Raw genomic sequence first — 22,210 nt, forward strand, 5'->3', positions numbered from 1 at the left:
GATTGATCTCTGTTTGACCTGTTCTGCTAGTATAGTAAGCTGGCTCCCCAATGGGGGAAGTGAGAGGGAAGGGAGCCAGCTGGTTGCTTAGAAACCAAACATGATATCTAAATAGAAATAGGTGCCAAAGTCTGAAAGTCACCCGGCCTGTGGAGTAAACGCTCATAAATTGAGCTTCTAAAGGGAAGCTGTCAACACAGAAGGCCCAGGATCCCGTGGACGAATTGGTTGGCTGGTGTTTGCCTCGTCACCACTCAGATACCACTGTGTGTAGCGGGTAGATGAGAGTGTGTGACTTGCTGGCAGTCTTCAGAGAGGACAGAGCCCACTTTTTTTTTTTATTCTCTGAGGAAGACCTGGGGATGAGCTGGGCATCTAGGAAAACTGAGTATAAAAGGGACAGTTCCTCCTTGTTTGGACAATTTTACAGCCTTCTTATCATTTGGGTTATTTGCATTTGGGGAAAAATAGGGTGTTGAGTGGGTTAAGGCCAAGGTGAAGAAGGGCTGGGAAGTGTTTTTCTGGAAAAAGGCTCACCTTAGCACAAACCTGCTTGTCTCCCTAGTGGAGGTAGCAGGGTGTGAATAATGAAGGTGTTGAACTTTGCATCTATAAGTGCCACGAATTGGTCTTATTTATTAACTTTTGCTAGGCCCCTGACCCTTTGCCTTTTTTTTTTTAAATGGGTAAAATCACACATGATTTAAATTTCAAAGACATCATGGAAAATATGATGCTAATCTCTGGTAGCACACCCAATCCTCTTGCATACTGATGGCTATTGGTGCCAGGCCATATTTACTACTAGAAAGCCCATGTCTAGTCTGCTATCCTTAAATCAAGCCACCTCCTACCTGCTACTGGAGTCGAGCAAGCTGAAAAGTTAAGCTAGTTTTATTTCAAAACCAGAGCTTCAATTCAATCACAGGTGTCAGTGGGACTTATTTCGAATGCTTAAGCCCTAGTTTTAGAGTCTCTAAGGGACTAGTAGGATCTGTTATTACTAAAGTCTGACCAAGAGAAATCTGGGTAAAGGTGAGGTGCTCAGAAATTTGAGGTGAGCAGAAATTTGGCTTCTAGAGACCAGAACATATGCAAGGTATAGAAACTATATTTTTGGTTATTTTGCAGGGTGGGTGAAGTGAGGGTTTTGGTTTTGATGTCTGTCTGCCTCTGTCTGTGTCTGCATAGCTCCAAATGATAAAGAACTCACTGTAGGTAAATGGGTAGAGCTGGTCCCTTTCCCTTCTTCTGTGAGATGCTAACAGCCAGGCTGTCCATCTGGGTGGGGGCCCAGAAAATGTGAAGCTGGGTATTGAAAATAGTGTTCTAAAGTGCCAAGAAGCATCAAACTTTTAGTATGTGACTGTAATGAACACTTTATAAACATGTCAGAGGACTGGATGAGTGGCTTTATGTGGTCTTAACTAGATCCTGGGTGTCCTTTCTTTTTTGGAGACCCAGGTTACTATCCCCTTTAGTGGCTAAACCACTCATTCCCTTGGTGTCTTCTACTTCCTTGCCTTCACCTTGATGAAGACTGGGAAGAGTTAGATGGTGTCAGCAACTCTTCTTTTCCTTCACTGTCCACTCTACCACCAAAGTTAGCTCAAAGTGAAAAGAATCCACTGGAGGTAAATTGGGAGGGCCAGTGTTGGATCGCCACATATAATTAGGTCTCTGGTCAATGTTGCCATAGCACCCTGTACTTTCTCTTTCAGAGTCATCAATTCCGTTGTAATTGCTCAGCATCTGTGTCTTACTTCACTACAAACTTGCTGAAGGTAGGGGCTGTTCATTTTGGATTTTGATGCCAGCTCTTAGCATATTTTCTGGTAATATAGTATGTTTTCAAAGATTTGTTGTTAGAATAAATGAGTGAGCTAAGTAAGTCTTTTATTTTAGGGATTTGTTGGTTAACCACCATGGTAACATAAATATGGGGCAGGAAAAAATTCTAAAATTAGTTTCTGGTCTCTGCTTCTGACTCCCTCTGAGTTCAGGGCCAGGGTGAGACTGGAACCCCTACAAACTAGTCCTCCTTTCAGGCTGGCCCCATCGTTACTCCATATGGTTTCTTCATCTTCTGAAGACATTTCCAAGGTAGGACCAGTAGTGAAACCTCCAGTGTGGGTGCCTGCAATTCCCTTAGCCTCTGCCCTGCCCATATTATCAATAAATTTGGGTTATATTCTCAGATAAAAGTTTTCTCAAAATCTTCCCCTCAAATTAATGGTTCTGATTGCTGGTAGTTAAAGAGGTGTTAACCCTTCGGTGAAATACTACTTTTCTTAAAGACCTGATTGAAAAGCTTCTGCATCTCCCTGTCTCATTTCTCAAGTGAAGTCGGCAAACTGAATTCCTACAACTTAAGCTGCTTGAAGGAGGGGTGGGGGGGGGGGCTTGTTTTGTGCGCTGTGACACCTCCGAGAAGCATGCCTAGCACACATTAGTTCACCGGGAGTACTCCTGCCCTTCACACCCCGCTTAGACAGGACCACCCTGGACCGGGATAGCACTGGTCCACCCACTTCTCAGAACTGAGCCACTCAAGTTTAGGGTCTAGGCGGGTCAAAGTTGACAAAACAAAACAAACCTCTGAAACTCTGTCGCACCAAAGGAGGTGTGGAGATTCTGCAAAACACGTCGCGCCGCGTTGAGATAAATCTCGTTTGGAGGGGAAATCGCATTTCTCTAGGCACAAATGAAAGTGTTCATGCACCGCCTGGAGCCAGCTGCCGGAAGCCGAGGAGGGTAGCAGCGGGCTGCCAATCAACCAGGTCCCGCCTTCTCAGGGCTACTTCCGCTCCTCGCGGTTCCTATACTTAGGGGCGGGGCCAGCTTCTGGTGGTAGGAAAGGACCGGCCTCCCGGCGAGTGGGCTGGTGACGTCATGGAAGGCGGCAGGGGGAGGGGGGGGAGGAATCGCGTTGGGCATGCGCAGTGGACCGGCTCTGCCGACCGGAAGCCGAGCGGGCGGGATTTCCCGTAGGGCGGCGGGTTGTACGGTTCGTGGCTTGTGTGGCGGCCTGAAGGGACTGGAAAAAGAAGTTCCTGAGGCCGCGAACCTGCAGCGGAAGTGGAAGGAGAACGTATGTGTGTGATGCCGAGCCCTCTGCGCTCTGGTTTAACAAGTCACGATAATTGGCTCCGAAAAGGGTGTGGGCATTGGAGTGAGCCCTTCCGCGGAGGGTCCGTGGATGTCCACCAGGAGGGATGGCGGAAATTAAAATACCACCCTCCTGCAACGCTTACACATTTCATTTATTTACTTTTACAGGGCGAGATGGTTATCAGCCCACATTCTAGTGTATGTCAGTTTCATCAGATGTCTGTTCTCAGAGCTCTGCTGGCGGGAAGAGAAGGGGAAATTGGCGGTGGAAAGAGTACATTTGGAGCCTAGAACTCTGCCTCCGAGGGCAGTTTTAGGTGAAATGCTCAGAATTTTGCAAGAGACTGTCTTGCCTCTTCGTTGCCCCAAACTTCTCACAGTTTGAATCAGAGAAAGTAATTTACAAAAGCCACAATTTGGAATAGAAGCCAGAAAGAATATAAACCTATCCCTAAATCCAGAAAGACACATGTCTTTGGGGCTCCGGGAGACGGAGTCAACCGTAGAAATCACCCCATCTTGCCCGGCCTGGGTTAGCATTCCAAAGCATAAGGAGGGACAATGACCTTTGGAAGATGCTATAAGCCAGGGGAGGGCTGTTGGCAGGTGTCTTGGTATGTATGTCACTGGCTGGTTGTTAATCCCCTGGCCCTGCTTTGTTTTTAGGTCCTTCAAGTGTCTGGAGCTCAGAGATGTGGCCCAGGGGAGGAAACTGTCTCTAGTTAAAGAGGCCATGCCTGATGTTGCTTCCAGATCCCATGTCGACACCAAGTCCTCAGTTGCTGGTGGCAGCTGCTCAGCAGACCCTGAGCATGGGAAAGAGACGGGGCCTGGCCCGAGCTGTCTGCCTTCACCTCGCCGGAGAGGTCCTGGCTGTGGCCCGGGGACTGAAGCCAGCCCTGCTGTATGATTGCAACGGTGCGGGGACATCAGAGCTCCAGAGCTATCTGGGGGAGCTGCAGGGCCTGGGCTTCCTGACCAAGGGACTTCACATCCTTGATATTGGAGGCAACAGCCTGATCGTCATACCTGAACATGTATGTCAGCACCTGGAGCAGGTGCTGCTTGGTCCTGTAGCCTTTGTGGATGTTTCCAGCTCCCAATCTCACCCTTCTATCCGCTCCCTGGACCAGCTTCAGGACTTGAAGTCCCTCATTGCTGAGATCATCACCCATTTGCAGGGGTTGCAGAGGGACCTGTCCCTGGCCGTCTCCTGCAGCAGACTCTGCTCCTCAGACTGGAATCTCTGTACAGTGTTTGGGATTCTCCTGGGCTATCCTGTTCCCTATACCTTTCACCTGAACCAGGGAGGTGACAACTGCTTAGCCATGACCCCACTACGGGTGTTCACCGCTCGGATCTCATGGCTTCTTGGTCAAGCCCCAGTCTTGCTCTATTCCTTCAGTGTCCCAGAGAGCTTGTTCCCAGCCCTGAGAGACATTCTAAACACTTGGGAGAAGGACCTGAGGACTCGTTGTAGGGCTCAGAATGACTTTACTGACCTCAGCATCTCCTCCGAGATAGTCACCCTGCCAGTTGTGGCCTTCTAACTCCCGTGTAGAAAGTACTCACTAAATATTCAGCTCTAAGTCAGGGATTACAAATAGGCATCATCTCAAGTGTCAATTCTGAGCATCTTGAGAACACCAGGGAAGAATATTCTAGTCAACTGGCCACATCTGTGACGGGCACGGGAACAGGTGGCGGCGGTAGCATTGGTAGTACATACTTGCCATTTCTATACTAAGGAGTCCTCTTGACTTAACTGAGATGTCTATTCCTTTTTCACTAGATAGAAGATAGAAGGAAAGAGATTGTGGAGAAGGGAAGTGAGAGGGTAGGTGGAGAAGAGTATAAGGGGGAAAATAGCTATATAAAAAAAGGATTGTGGAAAAGAAGGGAGGTGGAGGACAAGTAGTGTACCCTTGTATACTATATGTATGGTATGGTAATGTTGTAAATATACTCTGTGGGTAGTGTTCACTAGAAAATAGCAGGCCTGGGCATTACTGCATGTTTATATACCTCCAACTGAATTGGACTAAGGAAAGTAGACCAGGATGCTCAAGTGTCATATTTGATGTGATAGGTCGGTCATTCATGAATAAACAATTCTGGGGAACAAATTGTCAGACGAAGTTTATTTGTTTATTGTACAGTAGGTGGAAAAAAATAATAAAATTAGAAGTCTCAGTTGAGTTGGGAAAACCCACACTTGAAAGTATCCAAACCTTCTTGAGTTTTTTATTGAGTTTTTTGCTTCTGATTTTCACCCAAGGCAGCTGTCAAAAGTTATTCAGATCATCAGGCTGTCCTTGTTGGCCAGGAACACTGCTAGTGCTATAGCAATCATCACGATCAGCATCGATAGCCATCGGCCACACTGCCTCTGAGGGTGGAGGGGGAGAAGAGAGAAGCCATAGGTTGGTTGGAGAAGATATAGGCAAAAACAAATTTCCTTCCCATTCTGGCCCCGTGGGAAATCTTGGGTTGGTGGAAGAGGGGAAGGTTTTCTCTATCACTTTGTTACCTCCCTTGGGATAAAACCACTCTGTTGGTAGTCACTGGCCCATAAGCTAGGATCATTGGCCCAGGGAACCACAGCCAGCTGGGGCCAGATACTTAAATACAAGTCCAATCAAAGGTGGAAAATAACTCAGCAAAACTGTATTGTTCTCTGTTCATATTCCTTGTTACATTTTCTCTCCTCATTCTGTCCTTGCCACTACACTCAATAGGCCAAAAAACACCATTTCCTATTTTAGCTAATAGTCCCTTCAGGCTTAAGACTTGTACCATGAAAAAAAAAAAATGCCCTGGCTGGTGTGCTCAGCAGTTAGAGTGTTGCCCTGTGCACAGAAGGGTTGCGGGTTCGATTCCTGGTCAAGGGCATGTACCTGGGTTGCAAGTTCGTTCTCCGGCCCATTGGGCTGTATGCAGGAGGCAGCCAATCAATGTGTCTCTCATATTGATGCTTCTCACTCCTCCCTCCCACTCTAAAGTCAGTGGGAACATATCCTCGGGTAAGGATTAACAACAACAACAAAGTTCCATGCAAATTAAGCTGGGGTGCATAAGCCAGTGTTTCTTTCCATGGTTGCTGTACTGTCGGCATAAACCAAGCTGAATGGGACAGGCTGGTCAGAAGATGTGGCTAAAGGAATAGTCCCACCATCATCTAGGGCTGTATGGGAGGATCACGCTCTTACTCTGGGAGGCAGCTGCTGGCTCTGGTTCAGCTCTTCTCGACAGTGCTGCAGCGTACGCAGGCAGGAGAGGTACTCATCACTGAGGTTGTCTAACTCTGAATGCAGTTCTCTGCACTGCGGGGGAGAATACCACCAAGGTCATCACCAGGTAAAGGAGAAGGCCCCCTGTCAGTTACCCATTCATTCACTTGGAATTTGTACTACCTTCCTTCCTTCCCAGGCCTTCTCAGTGATTTCAGTTTGCCCTTTGCTGTTTGACCTAGTTTGTCTGGAATGTGCTCATTTACATGAGTGATTATAATGCATATTATATATTAATTACTTATAGACGTTATATAACTGTGTGCTTTCATGTGACAGTGAGCAAGTGCTTTGTAAAGGGGACATAAAAAAAAAAATGAAATTCTTAGGGAACAGAAGACCTGGAAGTGATCACAGTACAAGGCCCTTGGTCAGTAGCCGAGGATATGTGTTTTTGAATTTGTAGATAGGAAGAGTTTTGTTACTTAAAAGACTATAAAGTTTTAACATACTCAGTGTAGCACAAAGTTTGAGGAGTTAATGTTCATGAAGTGTATTTGAGTTTAGGTTGACTTACTAAAAAGTAGCTAATAAAATGAATAAGGATTGTATAAGGAAGGAAAACGATAGACAAACTAACCCTAAAGCAAGGCAGTTTTTATAGTCAAATGAATACTTGGAGGTATCCAATCACAATGTCTGGTGTTGAAATCCCTGCTCTCTGGATGCCTCCAGCAGTTTTCCCTATCTCCGTATGCTGAGCCCCCCACTACTACCTGAGGTCACCGTCTCACCTCCTTTTCCTTGGCCTGGAGCTGCAAAGTCTTCTTTTGCAGCTGGTCTTTGAAATCCCAGTCTTTCTCCTTCCCTGTACCCTCAGGCTCCACTTCGTTAAGGGAGGGCTTTGGGCTCCGCACAGACAAAGCCTGATCTAAAAAAGCAGCCAGATTCTCAGTGATGGTGAGGCCCACACCTCTGAGGAAGGGCCCTGTCAATGAGAGGACCCCTGGGAGTGAGGAGAAGGGTGGGGAGGGAGAAAGAGAGGGCCTATCTTTGGTTAGACTTCATGGGATGGAATTCTCTGACTTTTAAAGCACTCCCATTGGGGCCCTGCTCAGACTGGACAGAGAGCTGGAAATTGAGCCCCACTGAGGGCAAGGTTGGCATCTTTTCTTTTTATCCCTAGTCCTGTCTAATGCCAGATACTTTTAGAGTATACTTCTCAATCCAATTTCTTTGGTTAGGGGTCATAACCCCCTTCCTTTCTGTCCTTATTTCAGTCATGAGAAGGCAGTCACATCCTAGAATTCATCTTCATGTGGTTAAAGATGGTTTTTCAGCCACCTGGCAGTCTTAGTCTTGTGAAGAGCCCACTGGACTAGTGATTAAATTCTGCATTGTTGTCTTAGCTGTGTCTTTAATTTGTGTGACCATAAGACCTTCATTTTCTTATCCATACTATGTGGGTGTAATGATTTCTGCCTTCCATTTACCCAGTGATTGTGATGAGAAAACAAAAGGCCTTGTGTAGTGGTAAGTGAGGAGTTTTTGCCCCTCCATATACATGATGGATTCTCAGGAAGCTAAGGCAGCAGACTCTTGAGGGCTGAGAGTGAGGTCACTTCTGCATGCAACATGGTTTAGAGGGGGAGTTGGATGGGGTTTGGAAAGTCAAGTGTAAAAATTGACATGCAATCCTGAGTTCAAAATCAATTTATTGAAATGTTCAACACAGACATGTTTTCAGGGGAAGTAGAAATCCCTTTTCACAGTTTACATACCTCTCAGGGTAGGAGGCTAACTAGTTAAAGTGTTCTCAGAGCCAATGATCAGCCCTTAACAAGCTTTCCCAGATCCCTGACCTAACAGATGCCAGAACTGGATGGGACTCCAAGAGGCCATGTAGTCCATCCCCCTGCCTCTAGGCAGGCATGGAAAGAGCCATGTCTTAGAATTTGTGGAAGTAAATTTGCTGACCTTTCTGTATTAAGAGCTTCTCCTGCTCTTGAAGCTGTAAGGATTGACTCTGAAGCAGACCTGTTGGAAAACACAAGAAACTTGTCTGTGTTGGTATGTTTACTGCAAAGCGTGGCTTTTCAGCACTTTGCTCAGAACCTTAATTATTAAAGATGTTCCCATCTATTATTGGTTAAATTGTGTTGAAGTCATAACTTAAAGTATCTCAACATGTGATCTTTTTGGAGATAGGTTTTTTTACAGAGGTAATCAAGTTAAAATAGGACATTAGGGTGGCCTAATCGGATATGACTGGCATCGTTATAAAAAGAGGACATTTGGACACAGACATGCATAGATGGAAAACATGTGAAGAGGCACACAGGGAAGACAGCAGCTACAAGCCAAAGGGAAGTAGCCTGGAACAGATCCTTCCCTCAAAACCCTCAGAAGGACACAACCTTGCTGACACCTTGCTCTTGGACTCTAGTCTCTAGAACTGTAAGAAACTGAATTTCTGTTCTTGAGTCACCCAGTCTGTGGTCCTGTTGTGAATGCACCATCTTATATCTCTTCCGACTATGTCTTTACCTTTAAGTCTCTGCTTAATCGTTACCTTAAAATAGTGGTTCTCAACCTTCCTAATGCCGCGACCCTTTAATATAGTTCCTCATGTTGTGGTGACCCCCAACCATAAAGTTATTTTCATTGCTACTTCATAACTGTAATTTTGCTACTGCTATGAATTGTAATGTAAATATCTGATATGCAGGATGTATTTTCATTATTACAAATTGAACATAATTAAAGCATAGTGATTAATTACAAAAACAATATGCAATTATATATGTGTTTTCCGATGGTCTTAGGCGACCCCTGTGAAAGCGTGGTTCGACCCCCAAAGGGGTCGTGACCCACAGGTTGAGAACCGCTGCCTTAGAAGAAAGGCTTTCCCAGATGACCCTGTATAAAATGGCAACATTTTCCTTTAGCCTGCTGTATTTTTCTCCATAGCAGTTCTCACTACCTGACACATTTGTTCACAGAAACTCCATACTTTACTCCAGAGCTTACTTAGAATGTCAGCTTTGCGAGCGAAGGAACCGTATCAGTTATGTTCATTACTGTATCCTCAGTGTGTATAGCTAGAGTGGCCGGCCCTTGGTAGGGGCTCATGCCATATGTATTGAATACATAAGTGATTTTCAAGTGACTTCTTGCTCACTCAGCGCCTGCTCTGGAGAACCGCTGTATTAATGGAATCGGGTTCTCCAGCTTCTCAGAAATTGTCTACTCTTCTTATGAAAAGTCCCTTCCCCTCTTTGGCCCCAAAATATAGTGTTGAAGTGGCACGTGTAGAGTGAGCTCACTTTCTGAACCATTCTAGTGACCAAGGTCTATGTGACATATTCATGTACGTAAAGAGAACATACAAAATAAGAACTACCTCAGAAAACTTAACACTTTAAAAAACCTGTAGTTCTGGGGGAAATGCAGGTGGTTGTCACTGGCATGGAAGGAAAAAGGCAGAAAAGAAAAAAAAAGGACAGGCTAATATATAACGTGTGAAGAGCTACGTAAATGACCTCACTTCACAGAACAGGGATGTCAGAGGAAGGGGAGCTGCCAAAGACGGGACCCCAACCCCTCCTCTGGACAAACACCAAAAGGCCACCTGTGCTACTTTCCGAATCTGGAAAGGGAACTTACTCTGCAACTGCTGTACTTTGGTCACCAGGGCGAGTTTCTCCTCCTCGGACCTCTTTAGTTGATCTAAAAATGAAATAATACAAACCAAGATAGAAGAACCCAAGATTAATGCACCCGACACCCGAGGATGGAAATTCCTCATAGGTACTGCCTTGTCCGTGGCCTCTGATGTGTGTCAAGTGCAAGTTGCCCTTCCTCCTACTTGTCCCAGCTCTGAAGAGGTAAACCAGAACCAAAGTACCTTGGATGTCATTTACATTAACAAATGGGGTGAGTTAAGTGTTGTATTTGCCCACGGTTTGGTCGTCTCTCAGCGGACTGCTCAGAAACCTTTCAACGGACCTTTCCCTTTCACATCAGGAATGTGGCCTGGACACACGTGACTGATGTGGAGCAGCTGTGTTCTGGCCCAGAGGGATGGGCTGGAAAAGAGCTGATTCTCCAAGATGCGCCAGTGCCACAAAATTAGTGTTCAGTCATGGATGATTAAAGCAGCCCTGCCTTTCCCTTAGGTACAATGGAATCTTAAAGCCAACCAAACAAACCAATGAAAGACCGAGTGAAGCCCTTTTCTCCATCCAGCTTCTTTCGCTGGTCTCACTCGGCCAGAGGCCCCCGAGGAGAAGGGTACCTTGGAGGTGCTGGGTGTCCGAGCTGCACAGGTCTCCGTCTCCCTGTAGGCACTCAATCTTGGCCTGCAGTTCCTGGTGCTCATTCTCCAGAAGTTGCAGAGCCTGGTTCATCTGCAAGTCTCTACTGTCTGCTCCCTGCAGGGAGGAAGAGGGGCCAACGCAGAAGCAGGTCAGTGCTAGGGTGGAGGGTGGGGGCAGATCCCGTGGAAGAGGAAAATTACAGGAGAGTGTAGAATTTTAGAGATAGGAATACTAGGGAAATAGTAAAATAGGGACTTAAAAAAAATCTTCCCTTTGCTCTGCTCTATTCCTTTTATTACAAATAATGCATTCGATTTTTTGTTTATAGTCACAAGGGACTCATTTGGGTAAATGTCCAAATTCAGGAATACCAAATCATCATTTTTCTAGATGTCTTCACTTTATCTTTTCATTTCATCCTAGCATTATCAGGTTTTTTTTGGTAGTGTCATTTTCACAAAGAATTAAGGTTAAAAAGAAAAAGATTTGTAAAAGTCGCCTTGTAGGTGATTTGAGATATGGATGCAATGCAGTGGCCAGCAGATTCACTCATTTGATAAGACACCCTCTTATCAAGTGAACTGTATTCAGGTCCCCACTTCAGGAAAATTAGAAAAATAAACCTTTTGAGATGGTCCTCACAATTCCAAACCAAGTAAGAAAAATCTATGGAAAATAATAGTTAATATTAATGAGGGCTTATATGTACCAAGCATTGTGTTAAGTGCTTTGCCTGGATCACATCACTTACCCCTCGGAGCAACCCTATGATATAGCTACTTATTTTCGAGATGAAGAAACTGAGGCTTGAGGTTGGTTAACTTCTCCAAGGTAACGCAGATCAGAGATGACAGTACCCTTGAGAATGCCAGGGATGTGGCAGGGGATGTTACTACCCAGCCTATAAGTAAACTCATGGCATTTGTTCTGTGCCAGTAGTGGGCATTTCTGAACTGGATGCTGGACTGGGATGGGCGCAGAGGATAGGCTGGGATCTGACAGTAGGCTGCTGAATATTGCAGCCCTTTGCATTTGGATGGTGTCATTCCAATGGACACTTAGTTGGTCTGCATGGGCAGTGCAAACGTCCTGTCTAAACTCAAAATTAGATTTCAGAGCCAAAACGGTGAGTCTGGTACGAAGCGGGCAGTGAGTGAGGAACGGAAAGCCAGATGCTGTCAACTGCGTTTGGGGCCCCCAATCCAGGAGCAGCTTCTCTCATCACTGCTGTCACCAGCCCTCCTCCCACTAAGCCCCGCCTCCTCTCCCACCTCCCCACCTCCAGGGCCTGGTACCTGCAGTTTGGACTGAAGCACGTGGAGCTGGCTCTCCAGCTCTCTGTGCTGGGTCCCCAGGGTCCTCCAGTCCTCCTTCAGAGCCTCGTACTGGCTCCTCCACTCTTCACATTTCTGCTCAGCCAGAGCCAGGGACCGCTGAGGGAGAGCAAGGGAGAGGGTGGTACCTTGGGTTCCCTGGAGTTGTGCAGCTGACTCCCAGAGCTGCCCTGGGCCCCCAACGGCCAGAACTATGCAGCATCCCCGCACCTGCGTGCTCTGCAGCTGCTGCTCTGCGCTCATTTTCTCCTCCAGCACTTTCTGCAGTGACTCTTTGGCTTTCTGCTCATAGCTGTTTTTCTGGTCTTCCATCTCCATCAGCACCTTTTTCATTCCCCAAGGGGAATATTTCTGTAAATTTGATGCAATTCAACAAGTACACATTGAACTTCTGTGTGCCAATCCTGAGCTGGGATACAGAAATGAAAAGAATTTGCCTACAGGGCAGATACCAGTAACCTGGTGGAGCTTTTCTTCCTGGGGAGAGCCGTGCAGGGAAAGTCCCTCAGGTGATGTGCAAGGAGATAACAAACAGGGCCCTTGGCAAATCTTTCTCAATCTGCTCCTTTCTCTCGGCTTCCCATATCTCAGTGACCAGCATGATCGCCCATCCAGTCTCCCAAGCTCTAAACCTGGGAGGCACCTTGATTTCTCTCTTACTTTCTCCCAGTATTCAGTTGGTCATCAACCCTTGTCAAGTCAAGCTCCTTTACAGCTCACACCTGTCTCATCTCTATCTCTATGACCACTCCCTTCGTTCAGACTCTAATAATATTATATGGGTTAATGCAAACTCTTTCAGTGCTGCAGCTACAAAGTCCTTTCTAAAAAGCAAATCTGATCCTGTCACAACCTGCTTCAATCTCTCAGTGGATTCCCAGCATCCTAAGGACCAGGTCCAACTTCCTCGGCATGGTTCCTACATAATAGGCCCGGGCTTTCATTCTGTGCCTTCTCCACCCAAGCGGAACTGCTTGCAGTTTTCCTAAGCACTGTACTTTCTGGCCATTGCCTTTACCCATGGAATTGCTTCTGCCTGGAGCATCCTTATCCACCCTTTTCACCTGGTTAACTTCTACTCATGCTCAAGATTCAACCGAAGAATCATGTAAGTTCTGATAAATCTTACCCTTAGCCCCCAACATCATGGGTTAGGTAGCTTTTCTTAGTGTTCACACAGTATCCCCTGAATGTCTCTATCTTTCCATTCTACAGCCTTTTGATGTACGGGACGATGCTCCAAACTACTGAACCACACAGCCAGGGCCCCATGCCTTTCATCTTTATGCTCTGTGATTTTGGGGAACACAGGTAGCTGTTATTGTCAAATCTGGATTACCCACTGGGTAAGCAGTGACCTAGATAATGCAAATTTAGGGATCAATATGGAATCATTCCCATTTAGCTTTGGAATCATCTGAAAATTTGGATTTAAATGTGAATGGGTCTTGTGTCCTTAGAATTTTCATTAGAAAGCATCTCCAGGAATTATTGGTTGAGGTCATACATGGGTATGTCCCAATTATTGGACTTAACAGTGCTGGTCACTGGACAGCTTTATCCTCCATTGAGCATGAATTCATTGGCGTTCTGGATTATATGCCGGTCTCTTATGAGTTTGGTTGGCATAATTTAGTTTCTAATTTTGAGTCTGAAAAAAGAGGTCATACTGAAAATTTAAAGTTGTGGATCAGCAAATCTATAGACTCTTCTATAAACTTTTCTGCAAGACCCAACTGTGTGGCCAGGTCCACCTTATCTCCCTAACTCCAGATAGGAGCAGTCTTTCTGCTCCAACTCATTCTCTTATTTGACATGTCCCTACTTATCAGAAACACATCACTTCTAAAGTGTGAAAGCTGGTTTCTTTCTATCTCTTGTAATCCAAGATCAGGCCAATCAAGAGATTACTGAAGCTGGATAACAATGTCACAGGGAAGCCAAGAGTCACAGACTTACAACATTCTCCGCAGGTTGCTACAAGATGAAAGTTGCCCATGGAATGAAAAGAATTTTGCAAAATTTCATTATGACATTCAACTCATCTGTTCAAAAATTGGGACCTGTGTGGGCCTAGTTGGGTGGTGTGAATCTTTACCAAGGTTCCTCCCTATAGCTCCAAGTATTCTCAAGGTTGCCCTGGAGCTGGCATAGTGCTTGGTGCTGGGATTCCTTCCCAGGGTGCAAAGTGAAGGGCACTGGGAGAAAGGGAGAGGAGGATAGAGATAGAATGTGGACATATGGTATATTGGGGATCAAAGTGAAAATGGCAAAGCCAGAACTGGGTGAGTAGGAGTGTGTGCCTTAAACTCCATCAGGTGGCATTTCTAAAGCATAAGATTGAGATTCAAGCATTCTCCTTTAATTCTAGATTCCTGGGCTAGAAGTGTTCTCCAGAATGCTTACCTGGGTACAGGTGTACAGCTGGTTTTCTAAGGATCTCAGTTTGCCCTTCAATTTGTCTTCATTAAGCTGTCCCTGGAAGAAATAAGATAAATAAAAGAGTTTGGGCCAAAATATAGTGTACAAAGTGTTTTGTTCTGTATTCCCAGCCTAATGTCTAGAACATGGTCCATGCTCAATGTTTGGCAAACTGAACTCTTTCAAGAAGAAGGGAGGAGGAAAGATGACAAAGGATTTTTTGGAAGAAGAGGATCTAGTCCTCTTTTTCTGGAATAGGAGAAGGAAGAATCAGATTGACCCCCAAACTCCTCTCTCTACTTGGAGGTTCTCTATCAAATGGCTCAGGGATCCTAGCAGGGTCCCCTTGAGGGAAAGCTTCTAAGCTGTCCTTTCCTGCCCTCATTACCTCTCTCCTTGTCTGTCGGGCACTTTTGTACTCCTCACCTTCTCTCAGTCTTGTACATGGACCTTTACTTCTAAAGTAAAGGGGACTCCCCTCCTAGGGGGAGTGTACATTCTCTTTCTTACCCCTTGTTATGTGCTGAATTGTGCCAGGCCCTGTGGGACACTGTGAGGCCTGTTCCTCCTCAGGCCTGAGGCGCCCTGGCTCCTCTCAGGTGCATTTCCAATGCCCCCAACGGTTTCCAGTCCACAATAGCCTGGGGCCGAGGAGGGGACTCTGTTTTGAGGGGGCTCAGGGAGTTTCAGGGCACCTGGGGTAGGCAGGAAGTGGTATCTCACAGCTCCTGTTTGGCTGATTCTTCTAACCAGGGGAGCCAGGGGCCGCCCCCACCCTTTCTGCTTCCTGTATTACTCAGCTGGGCCTTGCAAAAGTGTCTCCTGGTATTGATGTTTTTTCTAATGTCTCTCGTGTGAGAGATGTTTTTACTAATGTCTCTCGTGTGAGAGCTGAGAGTCAGGGATTTTGCGCGTACAATAGCCACAGGGCTTTGGGACAGATAACAGAGATGGACAAAGACCGCCACTGTTCTGGGCTCCAGAATAGCTGGTTACAGGACTGCATTCCCCAGAGTGGCCTGTTCATTGTCAATGCACAGGTCCTGAAATCCACTCCCTCCACACCCTCATCTCCTGCTTCAGATCTTCCGACTCTGAGCATTTTCCTTTGCCTGAACTCTCACTCTGCAGATTGCAATCAAACCCACCGAGTTTAAGGTTTATCTTGCTAGAGTTTGGGAAGAAAACAGACCAACCCCAGGCAATATTCTTACATTTTCCCCAGTGTCCTACCCCTTTTCGGTAGCTCCTCTCTCCTCCCTTACTATGGTTTCGATTCAATATTTTACCTCTTCCAACTGTTTTTGTATTTTAGCCAGACCCCAGATTACGTTTCTATTCATCTTGCAATGTGATACAATTCAGCATAACCCCCTGCAGGGGGGATAAAGGGCCACTCAAGTCTTGGATTTAAAAAAAACTCCCTTGCCTACAGCTCTGCGCAGACTCCCCAAGGCAGGCAGGACAGTGGCAGCCAAGTTGTTGCAAATGGGGCATGTAGTTTCCTGGTCTGAGCCCCAGCTCGCCCCACATGAAGCCCAGTGGTATAGGATGTGGGGAGAAGCACTTGTTACAGGCCTGTTGTGGACTTTTTTGGGGCAGTCACACCCCTGGAGCCCAGGGCTCAGGGAGTACAGCACCCCCATTTGGAGAAGGGAGCAAGGTGGAGGCCATACACACCTGGTGCCGGTCTAGGGCTTCAGCTCCTGCTCCTACGTGGCTCTCCCCTGCCTCTGTTCTCCAGGCACACTAGCACCTCACCGCAGAAGCGCCAGCCCCAGCTCCTCACCGCAGAAGCGCCAGCCCCCAGCTCGACTCTGCTCTCGCAGAAGTGGCTTAGGACTTGCAGCCAATCCCCTGCCTCGCTGTCATCTCACGATCTCATTTCTACTTTGCGGAACTTAAAAACCCCCTTGTGCCCCACTCCTGTTTTTTTTATTGCCCAATTCTGAGCACTGGCTTTCCTGCCTGAACTGCTTTTGCTCTGCAGGTTGTCCCCAGCTTAGGACTCTGGTGGTGCCCTAGGACCTATGCATCCAAGAGGCCCAGAGTCAATGGAGGTTGGAGGCCACGCAGGGAGCTGATCCTTGGGGTTCTAACAGAGTTGGCTGTGAGCATCTCTGCATTTGAAGTTGGAGATTCAAATCAGAGACCAAACGGGACAAATAAAGGCCTGAACTGGGCTGAATGTCCTGTTCCGGCCACATCAGTTATTTTTCCCAAATTCACCTTTCACTGAAGTTGAGGCTTCCATGGGAGAGGTAGAAGGTTGAATTGCCTTGTTTTTGGGGAAAAGTAACCGAAAAGTCTTTATTGAAAAGTCTGAGACTATTTTCCTTAAAAACAGGAAACGAGGGGGTTGATGGGGAGGAGGAAGAAGGGGAGGGTGAACAGTGGGAGGGGCAGGAAGAAGGAGGGAGAAACCACAGTGTGGCCAGGGGAACTTCTGCTCACCTGCTGGAGTGTGTGGTGTGAAACTGCCCCCAGAGTCTACCTCGAAAATGTCTCTTAACACCTCCTCCCCATTGCCACCGGGCTTGCTGTCCTTCCAGCTCTGTGTTCTACCTGGGATATTGTAAGTGCTCACTACCCGCACACCTATCCCGAGCCAGGGTCCCCACTGTTGTCAGAGAACCTTTTAAAACACAGATCTCATCACTCACTTTCAATTCAGTTCTGGAGCTATTGATTGAGCTCCTTCTAAGGATGGACCAAGAACTGTAGGACTTTTTTTTTTAAATCCTAACCGGAGGATACTTTTCCCATCGATTTTTTTTTTTTTTCAGAGCAAGTGGAGGGGAGGAAGGAGGGGAGGAGAGAGAGAGAGAGAGAAACATGGATTTAAGACACATAGATTGGTTGCCTCCTGCTCAGGCCCTGACTAGGGTCTGGGATGGAGCCTGCAACCAAGATACGTGCCTTTGACTGGGAATCAAACCCACGACCCTTTGGTCTGTGGGCTGACGCTCTAACCACTGAGCAAAACAGGCCAGGGTGACACTCTAAGTCTTTAAACCTGAATAAAGCATCGTTCCAGTGCTATCCTGCTTATCGTATCCAGTGTTTCCCAAACTGGAGATAACACGCAATCTCTTGGATCTGAGATATCTGTATTTTCCCTCTAAAGTGGAGTCCATACATTATTTAAGTTTGGGATACTATGTTCAACAGAAAAAGTGTAACGGTCATAATTCTAGAGACTTGTCTGAGGTCATTTCTGGTCTTATCTTTGGAACGACTCTGACATGATCTCTTCATTTCAGCCACACTCTGCAACACCCACAGCTTTGTCATGCCTAGGCCTGGAACCATTCTGGTTTCTTTGCCCTTCTGCTTTTTCTGCCCCATCATCATTCCCACTTTTGTCCTGGTAAACTCCCCTGCATCCTCCAGGCCCCAGCTCAAATGGTCCCTGTCCTTCAGAACCTACCCTATGCCACCTCAGGCCAAATAATGGCTCTCTTCTCTTTTCGTTGGGCCACTTTGTAGACACCGCTGTTACAGCTTTGTCACGTGCTAGTTGTTTATGACACATCTCTCCCTTCCCTGCTGAGTGTGAGCTCCTCAGCCTCAAAGACCTCGCTCCTCATTTTTCCCGGTAGCACAGGGCCCAGCACTTGGTGGGAACTTATCAACTGTCTGTTGAGTAAAAGAGGGAAACATCTCAATGTAGTTCAGCCCTGAAAACCTTCTGGCCTGCACAGCTGTCTGCCTCAGGCTCCTAGTCTCTGGATGGAAAGGACTTCCTTAATCTGGAACATAGATACCTAAACCCAGGCACAACGAGGGATGTGAGGAGGGGAGGGCTGAGCTTAGGAAATCTTTCTTACATCACCGCAAACATCTCAGTTTGGTTCCACGCCCTCCACTTCCTCTCTCTGTCTAAGCAGAAGCCCTCTGCGCGGTGGGCTAGATGGTCACAGAGGCCCTTGAGGGTGTGGCTTCTTTCTTTGCACTTGGTGCTTTATGCTCTGATGGCGTCAAACTGCTGGTAGCTCCCTAAACACACTAGTCTAGGGGTTTCCATGGGGGGATCTGAGGAGTCCTGGGAATCCCTGAGACCTTTTCAAGCGAGGTCTTCCCTTTTCTAACTACAGATCGGTTTGAGGCCAGATTTTCCTCATATGCTTCGACCAGAACAATGTTTTGCAACAGATTGAATGCAGAATCAAATCTGAGAACGGAGCTGTCTTCTGTTCAGCCAGACATTAAAAAAAGATTTGCAAAAGTTTAAAGCAATGGTACTCCTTTTACTATTTTTAAAAATATACTTATTTTTCCTAAAAATATAAAGTTTAGGTTAACATGTAATGGATTTACTATTGTTATTTTAAAATTAATATATATTTTTAAGATTCTTGTTTTAATTTCTAATATGGTAAATTTTAACATGGCAAATATAAACATTTTTTTTTGGGGGGGGAGTTTCATGGTATTTTTTTTTAAAGAGTATAAAGGGGTCCTGAGATTAAAAAGTTGGTTACTCATTGCACTAGACCAGCCGTGGGCAAACTACGGCCCGTGGGCCAGATCCGGCCCGTTTGAAATGAATAAAACTAAAAAAAAAAAAAGACCGTACTCTTTTATGTAATGATGTTTACTTTGAATTTATATTAGTTCACACAAACACTCCATCCGTGCTTTTGTTCCGGCCCTCCGGTCCAGTTTAAGAACCCATTGTGGCCCTCGAGTCAAAAAGTTTGCCCACCCTTGCACTAGACTATATTATTCCTCTTGGTTTTTGCCTGTGCCATAGCCCCTGCCTGGAATATAGTTCCTTCTTCCACGTTAGCCTGGAAAATATTTACATTACTATAAATATTTCCTTGATTCTCATCTTCTTTAGAGTTATTCATTCCTTCTTATATATTACTATATCCTAAAAACATTTCTTTTTTAAAAGAATATATTTTTATTGATTTCAGAGAGGAAGGGAGAGATAGAAACATCAATGATGAGAGTCACTGTTTGACTGCCTCCTGCACACCCCCTATTGGGTATTGAGCCCACAACCCAGGCATATACCCTTTACTGGAATTGAACCTGGGACCCTTCAGTCCACAGGCCGACGCTCTATCCACTGAGCCAAACTGGTTAGGGCTGAAACATTTAATTTTCATATCTCTGCGTTGTTTAAGCATCTGACTCCCTGACAAAACCACAAGCCCTCTGAAAGCAGGAACCCTGTGTAATTAATCTCACTATTTCCAGTGCTCGGTACAGAGAACATGGTCTATGAATATTCGTTGAACGAATGGGCTGAAATCAGGAGATCTACATTTTAGTTTCAGTCTTGCCTCTAACCAGCAGTGTGACTTTGGGCGAGTCACTTGACCTCTCTGACACTGAGTTTCCTCGTGGGCAAAATGAGACAGACTGGATGACCTCTGAGGTTCTTTCCCACTCTCACATTCCCGTCTGGGATGAGCAGTAGGTGCATGCCAGCTGGGAGTTCATATTGGTTATGAGTGCCATACAAAAATAATTGGCTTTTACCACAGTTAGTAATATTAACTGTATTGGGATCTCCCTTGTTCCAACAAATTAAAAACTGGGGATTCTTGCCCCTTTTGCTTCTGGGTCCTCCCTGGGTGTGTAGCCCTCACGGCCCTGGATTTTGAGCCGTTCCATATATTTACTGTGACCATCTATTTGCTGTTTGACTTCTAGGTCTTAGCATCATTCTCTACCTCCTGCCTCTACAGTAATGAGAAAAACACACACACCATACTCCGTAGGGAAGGTATGGAAAGGAGAAGGAGATGGGCAAACTTAGAAGCTGATGAGCTTTGTTCAGACAGAGGTTTCATTTCCCTTACCTTCCAGGAACTGTCAGAGGCTCTGATCAGGGTGGACAGTAGGTCTTGAAGAATCACCATTTTTTGTTTTAGAACCAGCTCTCTTTGTAGGGCCTCCTGGGAGCAGAATACAAGAGGGTAAGATTAACCCGGTGCAGGAGAGAGGACATAGGTGGAGGAGTTGAGGGGAGAGTTCACGTTACTTACTTTGAGGTACTCGGAAAGCTGGATGATTTCCTAGAGAGAAAGGAAAGGGTAGTCAAGAAGTTCTCCTGAAGTCCCGGAACATGGAACCAGAGCTGGGGTTGACTCGTGCAGAGTAAACTTTCTTCCTTGGTTCAGACAAAGCCCCCCCAGCCCCTCATGTCTATGCTCATCCAGGGAGAAGGCGCCCCTCCATCCCAGCGGAGTTTCTCACGGGATCCCAGAATACCAGAATTTGGAGCAGCTTGTATACCATCTGATTCAACCCCTCCAAGGTAAGGATTTTCTTACCTTATCTAGAACCGCAACTCCACAACTGGGAAGAGAAAAAATAATAACAAAATGACAATGGAGCAAAAAAACTAACAGGTAGGAGGTGGTGGGCTGATTCCCTCTCTATTCTCGTTTGAAAAGCCAATAGGGTGGAAAGATCTTCCTCTTTTTAAAAAAATACATTTTTATTGGTTTCAGAGAGGAAGGAGAGGGAGAGAGAGATAGAAACATCAATGATGAGAGAATCATTAATCGGCTGCCTCCTGCATGCCCCCTATTGGGGAGCAAACCCGAGCATGTGCCCTGACCAGGAGTGAACCATGACCTCTTGGTTCATAGGTTGATGGTCAACCACTGAGCCATACCAGCTGGGCCTTTTGTTTTTGTTTTTTTAAAGAAGGTGGACATGGACATTCATTGTGTTCCCTACATACTGGGTGAGGGTATTCAAGTGAAAACGTAGAGGAATGGATGGGATGTGAAGGAGTTGGGGTCAGGAACACAAAAGGTACTTACTTGGTTTGCTGACTGGCATCATTCTTAGTTGTGGGCTGTGCTTCTTTTGCCTTTGTCTGAGTGCCTGAGAGATGGAGGAGCAGGTGATTCAGAACGGGGGGGTGGGGGGTGGGGGGGGGGGGGAGGGAAGTGGGGAGGGGCAGGGACTCTGCTGCCAGTGAGCTGGGACTGACATGGCAGGATTCTCTGCAGGCCCCAGTGAGGGAGGGAGCTTCTGCTCTTACCACGATGGTGTTTGGGTGGCTTCTTGATGGGAAAGTCCTGTGGTGGAAGGCCCTGGTCCTGGGAGGGGAGATGATTGTCCAGATCCCTCTGGACGCTTGAGAGAGGGTGATGTTGGGTTGGAAAGACCTCAGAGCTGGTCCCTGGCACCTGGAAAGCAAGTGCAGATGCTGGATGCCTAGAGCCACTAGGACAGGATTCTCCAGCTCAGGTGTCCTCAAACTACGGGCCGCGGGCCACAGGAGGCCTGCCGAAAACATTTATCTGGCCCGCTGGGTGTTTTTGCCGCCGCTGCCTGTCCTGCTTAGCAGCCGACTTGTCCCGGGCCCGCAGTGCGCATGTGTGGAATGTCTGAGGGACAGTGAACTGGCCCCCTGTTTAAAAAGTTTGAGGACCTCTGCTCCAGCTGATTGCAGAAAGGTGGACTGATGATCAAGTTTCAGGTCCAGAGGACCAAAGTAACCCCTTTAAGCCTTCAAGGCTGCATGGTTATTTGCTCTTGCCTTCCCTGTTTCAGCTGCCACGAATGGTCCTCCTCAAGCCAGGAAGCAGGAGTTGGGTTTATCTCCAACTAGACTCTCTAGAATCCCCAGCTACCTTGTTTGGTCTCAGCCACTTACACAGCCAGCACGGTGATATGGAAAGAGAACGGGTCTGAGTGGGGAGTGAGGGGGTCTGGGATCAGAGCCCACCTTTTCCAGGTCTCATTCTCCTATCTGTGTAATGAGTTTGGAGTAGATGAACTCTAAGCTCCCTTCTGTCTTCTAGGGATGGCTTCCTTC

The 22,210-nt window shown here is 46.5% G+C and overlaps 2 protein-coding genes across 6 annotated transcripts in view; one reads left to right on the top strand and one right to left on the bottom strand.

Moving 5' to 3' along the window:
• The first annotated feature begins 82 nt into the window (after positions 1–82).
• Positions 83–5,325, top strand: CUNH1orf74 (chromosome unknown C1orf74 homolog). 3 transcript variants are annotated; one of them, XM_070396858.1, is made up of 2 exons: positions 83–1,784; positions 3,778–5,325. In XM_070396858.1, the coding sequence occupies exon 2, from the start codon at positions 3,852–3,854 to the stop codon at positions 4,659–4,661; it is 810 nt and encodes a 269-aa protein (XP_070252959.1). In that variant the 5' UTR covers positions 83–1,784; positions 3,778–3,851; the 3' UTR covers positions 4,662–5,325. The 3 variants fall into 3 exon arrangements, with proteins under 3 accessions (XP_070252959.1, XP_070252961.1, XP_070252960.1); XM_070396860.1 differs by lacking the exon at positions 83–1,784 and adding an exon at positions 2,963–3,428; XM_070396859.1 differs by lacking the exon at positions 83–1,784 and adding an exon at positions 2,963–3,091.
• TRAF3IP3 (TRAF3 interacting protein 3) overlaps positions 5,234–22,210 on the bottom strand; it is a 23,685-nt gene continuing 6,708 nt past the window's right edge. The window contains exons 3-16 of one of the 3 annotated variants that reach the window (XM_070396851.1): positions 21,431–21,578; positions 21,207–21,270; positions 20,709–20,733; positions 20,421–20,450; positions 20,235–20,330; positions 14,401–14,472; positions 12,205–12,345; positions 11,956–12,093; positions 10,639–10,774; positions 10,008–10,070; positions 8,319–8,378; positions 7,136–7,272; positions 6,321–6,434; positions 5,234–5,500 (exon numbers count right to left, since the gene is read on the bottom strand). In XM_070396851.1, coding sequence (XP_070252952.1) covers positions 5,408–5,500; positions 6,321–6,434; positions 7,136–7,272; positions 8,319–8,378; positions 10,008–10,070; positions 10,639–10,774; positions 11,956–12,093; positions 12,205–12,345; positions 14,401–14,472; positions 20,235–20,330; positions 20,421–20,450; positions 20,709–20,733; positions 21,207–21,270; positions 21,431–21,578 — 1,317 coding nt within the window. In that variant the 3' untranslated portion in view covers positions 5,234–5,407. The remainder of the gene's footprint in view (positions 5,501–6,320; positions 6,435–7,135; positions 7,273–8,318; positions 8,379–10,007; positions 10,071–10,638; positions 10,775–11,955; positions 12,094–12,204; positions 12,346–14,400; positions 14,473–20,234; positions 20,331–20,420; positions 20,451–20,708; positions 20,734–21,206; positions 21,271–21,430; positions 21,579–22,210) is intronic. The other 2 variants (XM_070396853.1, XM_070396854.1) reach the window with 2 other exon arrangements.

This window comes from Myotis yumanensis, unplaced genomic scaffold, assembly GCF_028538775.1.
Source record: "Myotis yumanensis isolate MYYU_CA2020_CCGP unplaced genomic scaffold, mMyoYum1.0.hap1 SCAF_17, whole genome shotgun sequence".
In the NCBI taxonomy this organism is placed as follows: Eukaryota; Metazoa; Chordata; class Mammalia; order Chiroptera; family Vespertilionidae; genus Myotis; species Myotis yumanensis.

Coding starts and splice junctions, on each gene's coding strand:
- CUNH1orf74 (XM_070396858.1), top strand. CDS start 3,852: ATGTTGCTTCCAGATCCCATGTCGACACCAAGTCCTCAGTTGCTGGTG.